This window comes from Sus scrofa, chromosome X, assembly GCF_000003025.6.
Source record: "Sus scrofa isolate TJ Tabasco breed Duroc chromosome X, Sscrofa11.1, whole genome shotgun sequence".
NCBI classification, from domain to species: Eukaryota; Metazoa; Chordata; class Mammalia; order Artiodactyla; family Suidae; genus Sus; species Sus scrofa.
Genome location: NC_010461.5, coordinates 15,992,600 through 16,011,915, shown reverse-complemented (window position 1 = coordinate 16,011,915; position 19,316 = coordinate 15,992,600). Strand labels below are relative to the sequence as shown.

At 45.0% G+C, this 19,316-nt stretch overlaps 1 protein-coding gene across 14 annotated transcripts in view; it reads left to right on the top strand.

The window, feature by feature from the left end:
- The window catches only part of SH3KBP1 (SH3 domain containing kinase binding protein 1), a 342,082-nt gene that overhangs the window by 217,297 nt on the left and 105,469 nt on the right, over positions 1-19,316 (top strand). For all 14 annotated transcript variants that reach the window (XM_021080257.1, XM_013985983.2, XM_005673482.3 and 11 more), the window contains one exon: positions 12,465-12,540. In XM_021080257.1, coding sequence (XP_020935916.1) covers positions 12,465-12,540 — 76 coding nt within the window. The remainder of the gene's footprint in view (positions 1-12,464; positions 12,541-19,316) is intronic.

The following is a 19,316-nucleotide window of genomic DNA, read 5'->3' as shown; positions in this document are numbered from 1 at the left end:
TTTTTTCATTCGGTAAAATCCAGCAACAATAATAATGGTTAAGCATTTTCTATACATTTCTTACCATTTGATCTTCCTAGGAAATCTGTGAGGTACATAATCTCTCCATTTCAGACAAGGAAACTGTGATCTAAAGAGGTGAAGTAATTTGCCCAAGATCACATAGCTGGCAGGTCTGATCTTAGAGAGGATTCCTGCTTCATATGAATCCCCTCCTAGCACCAGACGCTGTCAGGAAAGGGGAAACAGGTGGATTTATTCCATTGTTATATCCCTAGCACCTAGAAAATGCATCGCACACAGTACTTTCTTTATAAATCTAAGTGTTTTGGTGAATGTTGAATTTATTGCTGACTGAAGTAAAGTCTGGATATTGAGTGCCTCCAGGATGCAAGGCACATCAAAGCATACAAAGATCACCAAGACACAGTCCTTGCCCTGCAGTGTTTGCAGTCTCAGTCAAACAGACGTATCCGTAAGTAGCCGTATTTACAAGGCAGAGGATGGTGAGAGCCACTCGAGAGCTTAAGAGCAAGTTCAGTAGCAACAGGGGGAAGTGAGAGAGGACTCCAAAGATTGGCATCTAGGATACGTGCATGGAAGGCATGCCATTTGGGTTCACCTCTCAATGCTGGATCCTTAACCCACTGCCAGGCCAGGGATTGAACCCCTGCCTCTGCAGTGATCCAAGCTGCTGCAGTCTCAGTAACTGGTCGCTGAAGGAGCCTGAGCTTAATTTAATCTGTTTTTGAGGATCTCCCTTCTTGGAGCTCCTTGCGGTCTTCTTTCTAAGTATTCCACTCTCCATCTGAAAGAGGTGAGCAATGTGCACCTGACTGCTGGGTATACCTAGGAAGTGCCTTTTGGAATGAATATGTGATGTGAACTCATTCTTTGTATTAAATGAAAATACAAAGATAATGTCATTGAGGGGTTACCACTGTGACACAGTGAGTCAAGAATCTGACTGTGGTGGCTCAGGTTGCTGCAGAAGTCTGGGTTCAATCCCCAGCCCAGCACAGGTCACAGCTGTGGCTCAGATTCAGTCCCTGGCCCGGGAATTATATACATATATTTGTGTCTTTAACCTGTTTTGCACTTTTCTCTTCCCTTCTGCTATAAAGTTGAGGAGCCCAGGTGATTTAAAAAAAGGAATGAGAAGTTCCCACCGCGGCACGGCAGGTTAAGGGTCTGGCATTGCCACAGCTTCGGCGTAGGTCATAGCTGTGGCTCGGTTTAAATTCCTGGCCCAGGAACTTTCATGTCCCATGGGAGGGGCCGAAAAAGAAAAAAAAAAGAAGTGTTTTTCTTTGGGAATCTGTGAGGCAGCGTCGATGAAGTTAAAGAATGAGTCCTATAGGATCGAAGCCAGAGCTGTTTAGCATTTGCCAGATTTAGAGGTTGTCTTTAGGGACAGTAAGCTCTCTTTCATAGCCGTGAAAGGAGTGTTTCCTGGAAGACTGAGCTGAGTTTCTGGGCAAAGATGGGTTTGTTCTCTCATTCACCTCACTACATGCTCTCTACACCCCTGATTATCTTGTGGTCGAATACTAAATATCGGGATATCAGAGCCTCATGGGCAATTTTTTGTCATTCTATTCAATCTTCCTACATAGAGAGGAGAAGAGGAATATACACTGGCCTTTTAAAAAAATTGTGGTAAAATATGCATACCATAAAAGTGACCATTTTAAGCATTAGGTGTTCAGTTCAGTGACATGAAGTGCATCCGCATGTCTGTGCAACCATCACTGTCTCTCTCTCGAACTCCTTTCATCTTGTAAAACCAAAACTCCGTACCCGACAAGTCCCCATTCCTCCTGCCCCCAGCCCCTGACTGTCACCTCTGTCCTTTGTGTCTCTCTGAATTCGACTGCCCTAGGTGTCTCATACAAGAGGAATCACACAGGGTTTGTCCTTTAGTGACTGGCGTATTTCACTTAGTGTAATGTCCTCAGGGTTCATCTATGTTGTGCCATCTGTCAGAATTTCCTTCTTTTTTAAGGCTGAATAATATTCCATGATATTGTCCAGCCTTTTAAGTAGCAGTTTTACTTGAAAACCATGCAACAAAACATTGCTCCAAGTATTACCTCTTTTCTGATTGGAACTATTTTATTTCCCTTCCTTACTCTGAAGGACAGAAAAGCTTCTCCAGAAATCTCTTGTGGAGGAAAAATGCCCATTTTTGTCTCTAACTTAAGACATTTTTGGAGACATATTTGACTAAACCGTTTACTTTAAATTCGTCAGATTAGAAAGATGCTTTTTCATATGTGTCAAAAGCTTCTTATGTGCCTCTGGTTTTTAAAAAAATGTTTTTGTTTTTATTATTATTATTATTTGGCCACATCTGAGGCATATAGAAGTTTCTGGGGCCAGAGGGCGAATCTGAGCTGCAGCTGCAACCTACGCCAGAGCTGTGGCAATGCTGGATCCTTAACCCACTGCCAGGCCAGGGATTGAACCCCTGCCTCTGCAGTGATCCAAGCCGCTGCAGTCAGATTCTTAACCCACTGGCCACAGCAGGCACTCCAACATTTTCATTTTTAAATGGTAGAGTGATGTTTCAACAGTAAGCTAACAGTTCAAAACTGTCATAGGCCAACTAATTTTTTTCACTAATGTCACCACACCAGCATCAGGACCTGAGAAACACATCCACTGTGATTCTTCACATTAGGATAGATCTTTCTACTGTGCTTCCCTGAACCTCTGTATTTATCTTTTACCTCTTTAGTCAGGGTCTGAACGTAATGTTCTTTGTATACCATTAGCACTTAGTGCCTATGTAGAATGCATATAAGTAGACTGAAGGACAGAACAGAGTTTGGGTATTTTTCTGTCTATATTCAAACCAGTTCACAGTCACTGATTTATCCCTGTCGTGACTATAAAGTTGGTACTCTAAGTATTTCTCCAGGAGTTCCCGTCGTGGCGCAGCAGAAACGAATCCGACTAGGAACCCTGAGGCTCTGGGTTCGATCCCTGGCCTTACTCAGTGAGTTAAGGATCCGGCATTGCCGCGAGCTGTGGTGTAGGTGGCAGATGCGGCTCGAATCCCGCATTGCTGTGGCTGTGGTGTGGGCAGCAGCTGCAGCTCCGATTAGACCCCTAGCCTGGGAACCTCCATATGCCGTGGGTACGGCCCTAAAAAAGCAAAAAAATAAAAAATAAAAAATAAATATTTTTCCGGCATCTCTTCTACATCCTTGGTTTCACTGCCTCAGGTGGATTATTCTGTCAACCTCCTAATTATCTCCTTGATTTTCACATGCCCCTTTCTTTCTTCTTTTTCCTCCTGGTGCCCCCAGATCATTGGTCTTAAAGTCACAAATGCGGTCATACCACACCTCTGCTTCCTACCAGGTGCCTTTAGGATAAAGCACAAACTGTAACTTTGGCCTCGGTTTACCTCGCTGAGCTCCTGGCCCAAGCAGCTCTCCCTCCCTTCACCCTCGACTTTAGTATCCCCCACTTTGCATCAGCCCCATTCTGTGCTGCAAAGCACCCATTCTCTGCTTACATTCTTGCCTTCATTCCTGCTTCTCTTCAGCTCAAATTCTCTTTCTACCATTTTCTACCTGGCAAACTCTTGCTCACCTTTCACAGTTTAACTCAAGCTATATCATTGCCAGGGACTTATTTCCCCAGGTAGAATTGTTAATGGCTCCATTTTCTATACACACTTTTATCGTAGTGGTTATCCCTTTAAACTGTGATGCTCCATTAATTAGTCAAGTAATGCTGAACTTTAAACTCATTAAAGATCTAGGATTCTGACACAACATCGTAAATCAGCTGTACTTTAATTGTAATAATTTTAAAGGAGAAAAAAAAAGATCCAGGACTCTGCCCATGTGATCTTTGTATACCCAGCCTCCAGCATAGATCATGGCTCTTAGTAGTTCTAGAAAAGAATGCCGAATAAATGAATGAATGAGTGAATGAATGAGCAAGCGAAAGAAAGGAATAGAGGGAGTAAGGGAAGAGGGAAGGGAGGGAGGAAGGGTGACTGAGGCAAGCCTTCCTTTAGACGTATAAAGGAAAACAATGGCTTTGCCCTCAAGTATCTCAGACCCATAAAAATGTCATGATCAAATATGGACTGCACGTCAGTAGAAAACCTTATTGAAAGCGGCTTCATTTAGCCAACTGGACTTTAGTCAAACCTTAAAAGTGAGATAGGATTCAAATATAGTGGAGGAGAAGGTGCCATTCCAGTAAGGAGAATAGCCTGGACTGAATAAATGAAAATAATGTAGATCTCGAAAGGATCTTTGATGGTTAATTAAATTCCTACAGCGACTTTATTGGAAAATTAGGACTTGGTCCATGTATGTATAGCCAGTTTCACGTTAAAGCACTGTTTGAACAAAACTCACACTGACCCCGTGATAGTCGGTCCTGCCCTACCATCCTTCTCTCCTCCTAATGCACACTCTTCTCCAAATGCGTCTGAAAGGATCGCATTGTTAATCAAATGATAAAGCTAATTCTCTGGTGGTCGAAGGAAGGCTTGAGATTTCCTTTTATCTGCCATAACAGCGGAAAATAGTCTCTTTAAAGCATAATGGCCAATTGTGTTTCGCCAAAGTAGTATATGCAATGGAAATTTACTTTGGCTTGTTTATCCTCTGTGAATAAGATGATCCTACAACAAAATAGCATGCAGGCTTCTCTCTCTCAGGAGCAGTGGGGGCAAAACAGAAACCGTATTTTCATATTCTGTCAGACGTTTAGAAAGCTGCCTTCCATGATTTTAATGCTGTCTGAATGTACATCGTCCACCTCACTGAGCACTTAAGTAGGTTTTGATTCCTTCTTCAACACTGCATTTCCCCAGCACGAGCGAAAGCCCCTACTACTACTTCAAAAAGTTATTTTGCTTTCACAAAGAGAAAATCCTACCCCTCCTGTGAATGTGTTGGATGGGTATTTCTGTTGTTTCAGGGTATGGTCTCCTGAGGTATTCAAAAAGCAAACAAATGAACCAAATGATCAGAACTTGGCAGCAGTTAAAGTGCATGGTAAATGCTGGCATTTGGTTCAAATTCTCAGGTACATCTTTGTACTAATGCACACATGTGTCTCAGAGAGAGCGAGAGTGTGTGTGTGTGTACGTGTATCTTTAATATACAAATACAAAACAGACTTTATATATACATGTTCATTAAAATGGTAGGTACTAAAGTTTCTCTTGGACAGATCAAAAGAATGAACCCTAGAAGATCTAATGGAAGCATCTAAGATGGGATTAAGTGTCTTATATTCAGAGAAAGTTTGCTCTTAGTCTTGAGAGCACAAGAGAAGGATGCCAGGCATTGAGAGTTGTGGCAGGTTGCAGCAACGGGAAGTAAACCCTCGAGTTTCTTCAGGGTTTTGGAAGTGTACCTGAATAGTAATTGAGAAGCAGTATATATTCTGCGTGCTTTGAAGGAGATACAGTAAGGGGCGATGGTGGAGGGTGATTAAAATTTGAGTCTACGGGAGATCAAATGAAGCAGCTTAAATTGGAGAATGGGATCCTCATCTAGGAAACTGTTGAAACAGTTCCTATGATAGTAACAAAGTTTTAGGCTGAGGTTGAAGAGGAAGGATTGACACTGAAAGCAGGGACTGGGTGGTGGGTTTGATACGGGAAGAGGCAGTAAGAGAGTGGTCAAGGATGGGTTTCATGTTGTGAGTCTAGGAGACAGAGAAGATGAGCCAAGAGAATTCAGGGAGCAGAGATGGTGACATTCACCCAGTTCTTCTGTAGATGACTCATTCTTGTGATGTGCTGATAGGTTCGCAGGAAGTAGGACTTCTGTGTTCAGAATAAGTCTAGAAAACACCAAGCTAATGTTAAGGATAAAGTTAAACAGTAACCACAGGACTTTTTCAGAGCCTTTAATATACTCCTTCGACAAGGATTGGACCAAGTATTCTGTTTCTTACCAGATTGTGGCATTAGGTGTTTGGGTGCTTGGTTGGTTGGTGGAACATCTTGGGAACACACTTTGGAAAACAGTTTCTTAACAAGAGACTCTCTGTGTGTGTACACATACCTGGATGATAATGACCCCTCCAAGTGAGAGAATTTTCCTCATAATAGATAAGAACTTAAGGTAGTGTAGGAGAGCAGGCTTTGGTGAGTATTTGGAAGTCATAGGCAGAGAGCGGTCCACCAGAAATATTGCTGAGATTGGCTTCTTCTTTATGATGACTGATAGTTAATAGGAGGTTAGGGTCATGTGTGTGAGAACAAGGGAAGAAGGCAGGGGCAGTGGAGGTCTAGGAAGACACCTTGAACAATGTACCGTCACCAGAGACCAGGCTAGAAGAGCCGATACATGACGGTGACAGACAGTGGGGCTCCAAGAGGAATCTGGTTTGTCAGGGAGGACAGCGCCCCCTCCCCCTGCGGCCCGTTTACCTGCTGCGATGTGGTAGGACGCTGATGGAAGGGCAAAGGGTGAGGGGGTGGCATCCTCAAATTCCCTGGTCCATTCAACACATACTCCCTGACCATTCACTTTGTGGAGATAAGAGAATAATTAACATCTAAGTCCTACTCTGAAGGGCTGCACTATTTCTGAAGAGAAAGGGGAAGAAAAGCAGTTAAACTTCCAAGTGTAATAGAGTTAACAGATGCTTCTAAAGCAACTGTGACTCTGATAAGGCATTTAAAACTCTGGTTGGGCGAAGAGGTTTAATATAACTTGAATTATCATTGACTTTTCAAGACAACCAGGGGAATAAACATGCTATGAATAACCATAAGTCTTAAGCCCAGTTTCATCATCAGAAGGTTACTTTTTACATTTTGTTTTTTCCTATAGCCAAGTTGAAAAGAGATTTACATGAAGCATGCCCCTTTGGTGATATCAGAATAAATGTAGTGGTATGTGAGGTATTTCAAAGGTAACCTCTGTCCTTAGACTAGAATTACAAATAGATTTTTTTTCTTTTACTGGACTGTGCATTTGATCTTTAGAATTTTGAGTTGTATTTTACTTTGGCATGTCCTCTGCTGATAGCAAGTCGTTTAAGCTTGGCCAACCAAAGGTGGGCGAATTGACAGTTGATAATGTAAGTTTCCCATCAAGTAGAAAAGGCTCCCATTAGAAGTGTGCAGGGGCTCCATTGTAAGGACACACTTTTCTACTAGTTCTCTCCTGCTCAGATATGAGCTGGCTCAAGGGGCTTCTGCTCTGCCCTTACTGCTCTTAGCTGAGCAGCATGAAGACTTTTCCTAATGCCATCAGTCATAGGTGTTCGTGAAAGGAGCACGTAAGAATACGTATAAAAGGTTTATAGTGAGTTTTAATAGCAATTGGCGTATCTTTCTGAGTTAGGGTGGTAAAGGAAGGCGGAAAGGTTGTGGATATGATCCATCTACAGATAGTGTTTTATCTCCTTTCCCATCGCTGTTTCTTGTAGCCTATATCTCTCTGTCTCTTGTATATGACCAGGATTTGGGATAACCATGCTGAATGGTTGAGCACCCCTCAACACCCCACTCTGGAGAACCCAACACATTGCTGTTTCACTGTCGGCAGCGATGTTCAGCATCTTCTTGCCTCTTCATCTGCTTTGCTGCTTCACATTGAATGGATATCTCATGAATCTGTGCTGAACAGAAAAGGAAGGTCCTTTCAGATACTACTGTAGTAAACGTAATACCTTCATAGAGCCATCCTTTATCTTGTGTTTTACCAGCTTTTTGAAAAGTCCTTTCTTGTGTTTGGCTTTGTCTGAGCAATAGAGTAATGTCTCCGAATAGCTCCTCTGAAGATCACCCTCTCCTGGAATAGCCATCAGAAAGCCCGGTCTGCCACCAGGGAGGCTTCACCACCTGCTAGGCTGCAGAGAGCTCTCTCTCCCCTCCCCCTCCCCAGCGAACCTGGTTGCCTTTGTGATGCCAGAGTTGTCTGTGGTATTAGTGAGACTTGGAGATGAGACGTGAACTCCCTTCTCCTTAGTCTTGTCCTATATTTGGAAACTTTTTTCCACTCAAAAGAGTTTGCATCCAGGGAGTACCTATCGTGGCGCAGCAGAAACAAATACTCACTAGGAACCGTGAGATTGTGACTTCGATCCCTGGCCTCGCTCAGTAGGGTAAGGATCCGGCATTGCTGTGAGCTGTGGTGTAGGTCGCAGATGTGGCTCGGATCTAGTGTTGCTGTGGCTCTGGCGTAGGCTGGCAGCTACAGTTCCAATGAGACCCCTAGCCTGGGAACCTCCACATGCCGTGGGTGGGGCCCTAAAAAGACAAAAGACAGAAAAAAAAAAAAGAAAAAAAAAGAAAGAAAAAAAAAAGAGTTTGCATCCAAATTAGAATAAAGTCAGAGGAGTGATTTCTGTGCCTAGTTTGAGCAGGATCCCGGTCTCACGCTCCCCCATTTGGGAAGAGAAACAGATATATTAGTCATTAGGGAGCCGGATTCCACTGGAGTTGAATCCAGTGATTGGCTTTCCTGCAGGCATTAGTTTCTTCATTTTGGCACAGAAAAGAAAAGAAAAAATGATTGCTCGACTAACTGAAATCATATGTGGTTTATCTGTCCTCCTGCTGTATTACCAGGTCTTATAGGGCTAGGAGTATATATGTTGCTCCTACTGTGCACAAAAGCCCCAAAAACTTTATTTAGTACTTTGGTCAAGAGAGCTAATGGAGAGGGACTTCTGGTATTGAATATTCAAAGGGAAGAATTTTTGAATTGTTGATTTTTAAAAATTAGGTTTTAAATGGAGTTTAGGGTGTGACAGGAGAGACAAAACTTGGTGATAACTGTGTTCGGAAGCAGGTTGATATGATAGTCTGTAGAGCTTCAGCTCCATGCAGCCATCCATATGTCCATTCACTCCCAGACCAAGCAGCTGGCAGCTGGGAGGGGGTGGCGTTTGGACCAGAGTGACATGGCTATGGGTATTGGGAAGTCCTTAGCCATGGCACAGAGTCATAGAAAAAACACTGGCCTGAGCTATGGAGCAGAGCCTGAGAATCCTGAACTTCAGTAAAAGGAGCCTGTTTCCCGATGAAAGAGCTGTGTTCCAGGCAGTGTCAGCACAGCCCCTAAGTTGTGGCCCATGCTTGTCCTGGAGAATCCATGTTCTTTATGACACCCAGGAGGGAGGGAACTCTGAACTCTGCTGAGGAAGCCGCAAGTGGGGATCCTGCATCCTTTTTGATGGCCGCTACAAGCCTAGCATCCTTCTTTACTGCCTGCAAGGTAGATGAGAGATGTATGGATTTGATTCCCCAATTTTTCTCTCTGCGTAGAGCTGCACTGGGGCTGACCTTCAGTTATATATGACCTCTGCGTGTACTGGAGCTAGGCATCGCCCTCATGATACATGCTTTTTAAAAGTGGGGGCTCTGATAGAGAACAGATTTGTGGTTGCCAAGGGGCAGGAGGAAGGGAGTGGGATGAACTGGGAGTTTGGGGTTAGTAGATGCAAACTATTACATTTAGAGTGGATAAGCAATGAGGTCCTACTGTATAGCATAGGGAACTATATCTCATCTCTTGGGATAGACCATGGTGGAAGATAATAAGAGAAAAGGAATGTATATATGTAGCTGGGTTATTTTGCTGTATAGCAGAAATTGGCACAACAGTATAAATAAACTATACTTTAATAAAAAATAAATTTAGGGAGTTCCCGTCGTGGCTCAGTGGTTGGCGAAGAACCCGACTAGGATCCATGAGGACACGGAGTTGATCCCTGGCTTCGTTCAGTGGGTTAAGGATCTGGCGTTGCCATTCTTCTCTGACTTGACTCATTTAGGAGCAATGACAAGTTCTTAGGTCACTGAGGATAGAGAAGGTGGAAGGGATTTGGTGGAAGCAGGTAGAGAAGAGAGGGAGAAGAGTGACAAAGACGGTTTATAATTTGTCGAGGCACGAGAAGAGGCGCCTGAGTTGTTAGTCCAAGGAAAGGTATCTGCTTAGTGCTCCTGGAATGCCTCCTTCATCTAGGTCGGTGGTTTGCAGCCTTGAGCGTGCGTCGGAATCCCCTGGAGGGTGTGTTCAGACAGAGACTGCCGGCTCCGTCCCCGGAGTTTCTGATTGAGAAAGACTGGGGCGGGGCCTGGGAATTTGCTTTACCACCAAGTTCCCAGGTGATGCTGGTGCCACTGGTCTGGGAACTCTACTTCTCTGGTCTGAGTCCTAGAAAAGAGAAAAACGCCTGAACAGCTTCCATCTCTGGGACACCTGGAAGACCAGGCTGAAGCAGGGGTGGAGTGGGGGGTTCTTACCTTACTCCAGACCTTCAGTCATGGCCCACGAGGAAGAAAAAGGGAGATAAGGTGTCGCACCCCCAGCAGGTGAGTGCGATACCGGCTTCACCACCACCCCCGGTGTGTCTGGAAAAGCAAGAAAAAAGGAATAAAGTAAGCTTTGCTTTCTTAGGTCTTTCTGTTCAGAAGTCAGTGTACTTAACTGGGGGCCTTTCTTGTCTGGTAGCTTGGATGGACTGGTAAACCAGAACATCAGAGATGGAGGGCAACACTTTCTTTTGTTACCAGTACAAAAGTAAGTCGTAAAAACACACAACCTGTCAAAGTTTCTCGGAAGTAAGGCATCTGCCTTAAAGCCCAAACCGTTGGATGTTTCTCTCTCTCTCTCTCTTTTTTTTTTTTTTTTTTTTCAGGAATAGAAACAAAGTCAGGGTTGGGCAGTGTTTACCCCTGTATTTTCCTGATTTTCTCTCTCTATCGTCAATCATAACTAAAGTAGCAATCATTTTCGTTTTCTTCTTCCTAATGTGTTAATAGTTAACAGTCGTGATGCTTTATTCTGGTCCCCAAAGGGGAAAAACAAAGAGAATGAGGGCGATGCTTTTGGAAATGGGAACAGAAAAGTGAAGGACCCTGTGAGAGCATCTATTTTGACTCTCAGTTACTGATTTTTCAAGATAATTCTGAGACCCATTTTTCATCTCATGTGACCTTATGGCCGAATAATAACAAGCCTTTTTCCTCCTTGAGGTTTCCTAGGAATCACACAGTGTTATTAGCTCGAGTACTTAGCAGTGACCAAGGAGGGGCGGGATAGTTTAGGTTTCATTTTTTATCCAATATAGCAAAGCCCCGCGGCACTCAATAAAAATGTCAGCATGTACAATGTAAAGGCTTTTCTTCTGTCGCAAATGTTTGTAAAAATTCATGAAGGGCTGGGGATTAGATTTATCTCACCCTCTTTCGGTGATTTATTCCTATTTAATGTTAGTTTCAGCATGGGAAGCATGAAGAACTTTTTCACAGTGGAAACTCGGGTGACGCAGTTGTCGTTGAAGAAGCATTGCACGGCGCCCGTTTTGGAGTCAGGCAGTTCATCCCTCTTCACGTGTTCCAGGGGCAGATGTGTTTGGTTTTCCCAGGGGCCGAAATTCTCACTGGGGAAACTCTTCATTGCTGGGGAGGGAGGTTCATGCCGCTCCTTGGTTCTGACAGCCGGTTCCCGGGCATCAGTTGGCGTTTTGCTCAGGCATGAATCACCGTCACCCAAACGTGATGGCAGAAGAGAAGAGTGGGAACAGACCTCCCCTTCGGAGCCCTCCTTTTGCTTGTCATCTTGTTTTTCGTGGCTGTGGCTTTGAGCTGCTGACTTGCCTGTGTTCGGTGAACTATCTGTCCTAAGAGACAGTATCCAGTCTTTTCTACGGATGGTTCATAAATCATGACTAATAATAGAATTAGCTCTGAACGAAGGGAAGAAAAAGAACTCAAAACACACTCATGTATTTTTTTTAAAAAACTACCTGGTAGATACGTAGGGTCTGTGGCGTTGGCCTTTCTCAAAGGGTTAAAAAAGTGACTGGTGGGAAGAGAGAGAGCCGCCGGCCTTCCTTATTCCACCTTGGGGACAGACAGACCAGCCCTAGGGGACCGGAGTGTGTCTACGCAGACCGCAGAGCAGGTTGAGTCGAGATGGCTAAAGGAGTCACGGCAAGGCACAGTCGCCCTGGACACTCTGGCTTCTGCCTGTCCTTCCATCTACCCACCCATCTGTCTGTCCTTCTGGGCCTCAATCCCTCCATTCTTTCTGTCACCTTATGCCTTCCTCTTCCTGCCATTTGTCCATGTCGCAGACACTTTTGAGCACCTCGTCTGAGCCAGGTGCTGGGCTTTCAAGTATTTACATAGGCAGCTTCTCATAAAATGACAGGAAATGGACCTGTTTTCTCTGCTGAAAGTAATCAACCCTTTAATAAGAACTAAGGAAGAATGGGAATGAGGGATGCGGAGCGCCTATGAGGCTGAAGCCCTCTTTACCAAGCGTTCCCACTTCTTCGTCACTGAGGCCTCATAGAAGAACGGCGGCCAATACACAGAGCAGTGCAGAAATGGAAGTGCGTGGTTTTTAGGACCAATCATAAGCCTTTCGTCCTTACAAGTGTGCTTTTTTAATTCCTTTGCCTAATGGAGAGAATCATCTTGATAAGTAAAAATCTTCTTTTTCTCTCCTCAGACTATTGGCAAGAAGTTACCTCCCACTGCAGCAACTCCAGACTCGTCAAAAACAGAAATGGACAGCAGAACAAAGAGTGAGTTTCCTTGTTCTTCTGCTTTATGATTGAAAGCAGAGAAGGGTTTTCTAATCATTGACATGCCTTTGAAAGATCCTTCTAGGAGTTCCTGTCGTGGTGCAGTGGAAACGAATCTGACTAGGAACCATGAGGTTGTGGGGTTTGATGCCTGGCCTCGCTCAGTGGGTCAAGGATCCGGAGTTGCTGTGAGCTGTGGCGTAGGTTGCAGACGTGGCTCGAATCCTGCATTGCTGTGGCTGTGGTGTAGGCCGGCGGCTACAGCTCCAATTGGACCCCTAGCCTGGGAACCTCCATATGCCTCCATATGGCCCTAAAAAGACAAAAAGAGAGAGAGAGAGAGAGAGAGAGGGAGAGAAAGAGAGAGAGAGAGGGAAATCCTTCCATAATCTTAATAGCTTTTTTAAGCACATCAGAAAAACTGCACACACATAGGTCTCACTAGGTCCTACCAGTGGAATGGGCACTAGCTACATTCAGAGCGCCTCGATGGAGCAGGTGCTTGCCTGCTGTTTGTACCTCTCCCATGTGCAGAGCCAGGGCTTCTCCGTGTATACCCAGAGCAGTTTGCATACTTCAGGAGGCAGGAGTATTCTAGAGAACGGCAGCTCAAGCAGTTTAGGGCTTCACAGGTCTTCAAATCAGAGAAGCCTTATCTTTTAGCCTAAGCACTCAGCCAGCACTCCCAAATCTGACTTCGTGCCAGCCTCCTCAGCACCTCTGTTTGAATCTCTCTAAGTATAAGTGTCTTTCTTCTGTGGGGCCAGATAGTCTCTTCCCCTAATCTTCTTTTACCTCTGGCTTCTAGGCTCTGTGTCTTTTTATTTTATTTTATTTTATTTTATTTTTTATTTTTAGGGGTGCACCTGTGGCAGATGGAAGTTCCCAGGGTAGGGGTCCCATCAGACCTTCTTCAGCGGCCGGCCTATACCACAGCCACAGCAACGTGGGATCTGAGCCATGTCTGCAACCTACAGCAGTGCCAGATCCTTAACCCACTGAGGGAGGCCAGGGATCGAATCCACATCCTCATGGATACCAGTTCATTTCCGCTGAGCCACCATGGGAACTCCCCTGCGTCTGTATTGATATTAGCCCATTTTGTTCCCAACAGTGCTTTCAGTGCATGCGGGTGACTGTCTCCTCAAAACCTTTCCAAAGGTCAGTGTTCCCCATTCTAGAGCTGCCAGAGAAAATACAGGATGCCCAGCTACATCTGAATTCAGTCAAACAGTGAATAATTCTTTGGTAATAAGTATATCCCACACAATATTGATTGTTTATCCAAAATTCAAATGTAACTGGCCATCCTGTGCTTGTATTTGCTACCTCTGGCAACTCTCCAATTCCTTTAGTCATTATTCCAATAATTGGAACATTCTGAATGTACTCTAATCAGACACAAGTACTTCAGTTCCTTCTAGAGAGTTCACTTTTTTTTTTTTTTTTTTTGAGCTTCAGATTTCCTTATGAGGATAATGTGGACAGACTGCTAATCTAGTTTGGAAAGGCAAAGATCGAGAGAAGCTATATGTATGTAATTATGATTAATATAAGAGCAAGCGTAGGTTTATTCTTTTTTTTTTTAAGGGCCACCCCCACAGCATATGGAGGTTCCCAGGCTAGGGGTCAAATCAGAGCTATATCTTCCTGCCTCCACCACAGGCACAGCATTGCCAGATCCAAGCTCCATCTGTGACCTACACCACAGCTCACAGCAATGCTGGATCCTTAACTCACTGAGGGAGACCAGGGATCGAACCTGTGTCCTCATGAATGCTCATCAGATTTGCTTCCACTGAGCCATGATGGGAACTCCAGATTTATTCTTTTTTTTTTTTATTTTCCCACTGTACAGCAAGGGGGTCAGGTTATCCTTACATGTATACATTACAATTACAGTTTTTCCCCCACCCTTTCTTCTGTTGCAACATGAGTATCTAGACATAGTTCTCAATGCTATTCAGCAGGATCTCCTTGTAAATCTATTCTAGATTGTGTCTGATAAGCCCAAGCTCCCGATCCCTCCCACTCCCTCCCCCTCCCATCAGGCAACCACAAGTCTCTTCTCCAAGTCCATGATTTTCTCTTCTGAGGAGATGTTCATTTGTGCTGGATATTAGATTCCAGTTATAAGTGATATCATATGGTATTTGCCTTTGTCTTTCTGGCTCATTTCACTCAGTATGAGATTCTCTAGTTCCATCCATGTTGCTGCAAATGGCATTATGTCATCCTTTTTATGGCTGAGTAGTATTCCATTGTGTATATATACCACATCTTCCGAATCCAATCATCCAGATTTATTCTTTTAGTTGCAGAAAAATACACCAGGAACTCCTTTTCCTGTGCAAAACAGGTAGTTTTGAGAGCAAATAAGGGATAATATGCTTTAGACATAAGGAAATGAATTTATGGCACTTGCCAAGCCCCAAATTGTGGTTTAGAGAAATATGTTCATGGATGATGTAGATGCAGCTGCTAGAGCTCTGTCTTAATGTTGAAGATTCACATGAGGTCTGCCTGCCTTCAGTCTGTTCATGGTACAGCCAGACTCAGGCAGGAAGCGCACGAGGCTTATGCTCTAATCTAGCAGTTCTCAAACTTGAGTGCATCTCAGAATTACTGGGAGAGCTGGGCCCCACTGCCAGAATTTCTGAGTCAGTAGGTCTGGGGTGGGGCTTGAAATTTTGCTTTTCCAACAGATCCCCAGGTGCTGCTGCTCCTGGTCTAGGGTTCACAGTCCGAGAACCACTGTTCTGAGCTCGTAAATGTTCCTAAAGACCAGCTAGCCCTGTGTTTCTTCATGCAGGTTGTAGGCTTAGTGTGCTCAATCTACATTTAGACACTAAAACCCGGAGTTCCCGTTGTGGCGCAGCGGAAACAAATGCAACTAGGAACCATGGGGGTTGTAGGTTCGATCCCTGGCCTTGCTCAGTGGGTTAAGGGTCTGGAGTTGCCGTGAGCTGTGGTGTAGGCCAGCAGCCACAGCTCCACTTGGACCCCTATCCTGGGAACCTCCATATGCTGCGGGTGTGACCCTAAAAAGACAAAAGACACACACACAAAAAAGACACTAAAACCTTCAAGGTTCTTGAAATGTCCTGAAACTTCTTTTCAAGAATTAAAAGTTAAACCGTTTCTGATAACATTTTCTCTTGCTGGACAGTAGCCCATCCTTCCTTCTGTTCATCTGCTCCGTCTGTAGTTATGGCTCTTGACAAGTTTGTCAATGATTCAGGTTATTAGGCAAGTTGCTGGGATCACTGGAGTGGGGGGATGGCAGAAGGAGAAGATGAAGATGCACCAAACCTCAAAGGTAACTGGAATGTGGTCCCTGGGACAGGCTGTCCTCGTGACATGTGACCACCAGTGGACTTCACCAACCTCACTCATGTTTGCAGAAATAATAATCTGAGAAACAGAAAAAAAAATTTTAATGGAAAGAGTTTCTATAGAAACGAAGGTGAGGAGTTCCCGTCATGGCTCAGCAGTTAGCGAACCCAACTAGCTCCCTGAGGATGTGGGTTCAATCCCTGGCCTGGCTCAGTGGGTTAAGGATCTGGCGTTGCCATGAGCTGTGGTGTAGGTTGCAGATGTGACTTGGATCCCGCGTTGCTGGGGTTGCAGTGTAGGCCGGCAGCTGTAGCTCCAATTCTTCCCCTAGCTTGGGAACCTCCATGTGCCACGGGGGTGGCCCTAAAAAGACAAAATTCCAAAAAAGAAAAGAAAAGAAAAGAAATGAATTAGGACTTCCCTATAGATTGTTCTCTGCAGAGTAAATAGAACCTTGGGTGACTTGTGAGGTGCCTTTGGGAAAGACTGAGCAAGAGGGACCTGAGTGTCGCTTGTAAGGATGTGGCACAGAACAAGACTGTCTGCAGAGCGTGCTTAAGTAACTAATCCTCAGGCCTCAAGACCTGCCTTAGGATGAGAACACATCCTTGATATTTTTTCTAACCCTCTGTAATGTCTGCAAGCAGGACACTTGAGTCTTTTTTGGAAGGATTATGTGGAGTGGGTTAGCTGTGTTTTTGACATTTCTAGTAACCACATTAAAAAAAAAAAAGGAAACAGGTAAAGGGGAAAAAAAAGAAACATGTGAACTTAATTTAAATGTATTTAATTCATTATATCCAAAACATTATCCTTTCAACATTTAACCCATATAAAATTATCACATGAGATCTTTTCATTCTTTTTCCATATGAGTCTTCACAGTCCGTCATGTATTTGCCACATGTGGCACATCTGCACTTGGACTAGCCACATTCTGAGTGGTCCTGGCCACCTGTGCCTGGTGGGCACCGCATTGGGCTATGTAGTTTGAAAGGAATTCTGGGATCCAAGGTGGGCTTCCTGGGCGTGGATATTAACACAGTTGCGAAGGCTCAGCTCCCTTGAGCATGGGGGAGGATCCTGACTTGACCCAAGCCTTCTTCAGCCGTGCAAGTATCTATTAACTCTGTCCATCTCTAGACGCTTCACAAAGTGAGGATGAATTGTGGATAGAGTGGTCTGACAGGGCTGGGTGGTGTGTTTTGGCTGAGAGTCAGGAAGCACAGATTCTGGGACTAGCTCTGTCATTAGCTAGCTGTGCGACCTTGGGCGAATAATTCTATTTCTCCGGCCTTGCTCTCCATTGTCTGCGTTGTCTGTGAAGTCAGAGGGTTGTCCTAGAGAGAAGCCTGAAGATTTCTCCCAGCATCTTCACTCTCTGATCCAATTCCAAAAGCTTTATTGTTCAGAGTGGAAGCTTTCTGCATTCAAAGGATTGAACAACTGATGGGAGAGGCAAAAGGAAGATGAGGACAATTAAGTGGGAATATGAGAAGATGTCATTTGGCCTGGATGTCATAGGTATAAATATGTGTCTAAGTGGGTGATAAGTTAGGGAGAATTAGCACTGTCAGCGAAGCCTTGAAAGATGTTTATTGACAGGCGTTTTTCATGAACCTAGAGCAAGATTGCTGCAAGGTAATCTCAGCCCTCACACACTCTCTGGCTTTCATTGGAAAGAGCAAATTCTGGGGTAATTGTTCTCCCAACTTCCACAAGGCACCTTAGCCCACCAAAAAGCCCCTTCCATTGGGGATATTTTTCTGCTTCTGGATTTTGATGCAACATCCAAGTTCAGGCAGAAGGACAGAGTGCTGACCCACGTTTAGGAATGACCCTGAGCTTGGGCACAGCACAGCCTTCTTCCTTCTGGTTGGAAGTCACACCCATAACAAAAATTGCCCAGCGATACATAGGCAGAAGCCCCTTTGCATACAGGTGTCACCTTAGCATGCTGAAATACAAGCTCATGGCACAAGTGAGAGTCATGATGATTCCACAAACGTTTTCGTGGATCAGTGTCTTCTGAGGGAAAGTAAAACCCCTGATCAGGATACATCTCAACAACTGACATCGTCTCCTCTCCCCCAGTAAAGCTTTTCTGATATTGAAATTCATCTGAAACGCATGCTGAGCAGCAGAAATTGCCATCATTTTCATAACTACAGGAAAACTGTCTAAATATCCATAAATGAAGCGCCCTGAGGTTCCGCCAACTCCCCCCCATCTGGAGCTCCCCTCTTTCTTACTACAATCGAGGCAGATTTGTGGCCTCGGTGGGATAGGAAAATAGCCCAGAGCAAGGGTTACTTGGCATCTTCCCAAACCACCAGTTCAGTCTTAGAGATTCAGAGAACCAGTTGAGCCAGGTGGCGTTAGGGAAAAAGTGGTCCCGGACAGAATTTATACAGAAGCAGGTCAGGCTTCCTAATAAAAGATGACTGGGGCGCAAAGGCTAAACTTGCCCTGCCTCGCCTCCCCTCGCATCGGCACCAGACACTTGTACCACCTTCTGATCACTTTGTCCCTTGACTTGCTTCTTAGGAGTGGTCCCCTGTGATAGTGACTCACAGTGCCTTGCGGCTGTCATTAGTCCATCACGGTGGGGGCTGTGTCTTCTACCTGACATCCCCACCACACAGTCCAGGAACGTGCCGTGTACTCAGTGGGCACTGGCAATAGTGGTGGTCGAGCAGATGGAGAATTAGACATGATTTCAGTTTACTAGGCTTTCAGTCAGACGGAGTCTTGTAAAAGCAGCCACGAGTCTCCTTTCCCAAGTTCACCATCCCCAAGAATAAAAGAACACATTCGTTCAACGTAAGACCCTCGAGCTTCTTTCGGATTTCTAAAGGGTCGGCGGTGGTTGCTCAGTGGGGCTCGACACACCCTCTGTCCTCTTTAGCCCCTGCTCCAGCCCAGGAACACCAGGGACAAAGCAGGCTTGACTGACCAAGTCCGGTTTATGGGCTCATTGCAATGAGGAGACTGTGGGAGGACCTTGGAAGCATTGCACCAAAAAAAGAAATAAGTGGTTGCCAAGGGGGATGGGGGAGGAAGTGGGATGGACGGGGAGTTTGGGGTTGGCAGATGCAGATTGTTCCATTTAGAATGGATGAGCAATAGGGTCAGATCATTCTTCATTGTGGGGCTGTCCTGTGTCCATTGGAGGATATTTAGCAGCTTCCCGACCTCTACCCACTGGATGTCAGTAACACGTCCCACCTTCTCCCCCCAGGTTGTCAGAACCACAAGTGTCTCCAGGCACTGCCAGTGTCTCCTGGGACGTAGACTCACCCCAGTTGCAAACTGCTGGTATAGACTGCAGTGTGCTCCCGGAGGGCCCTGCTACATCTCTGCTCCCGGGTGCACAGTGGACACTCAGTTAATATTGACTGAACGAATGACAAGCCTAGTGTTCGTTCCCACCCCTCCCC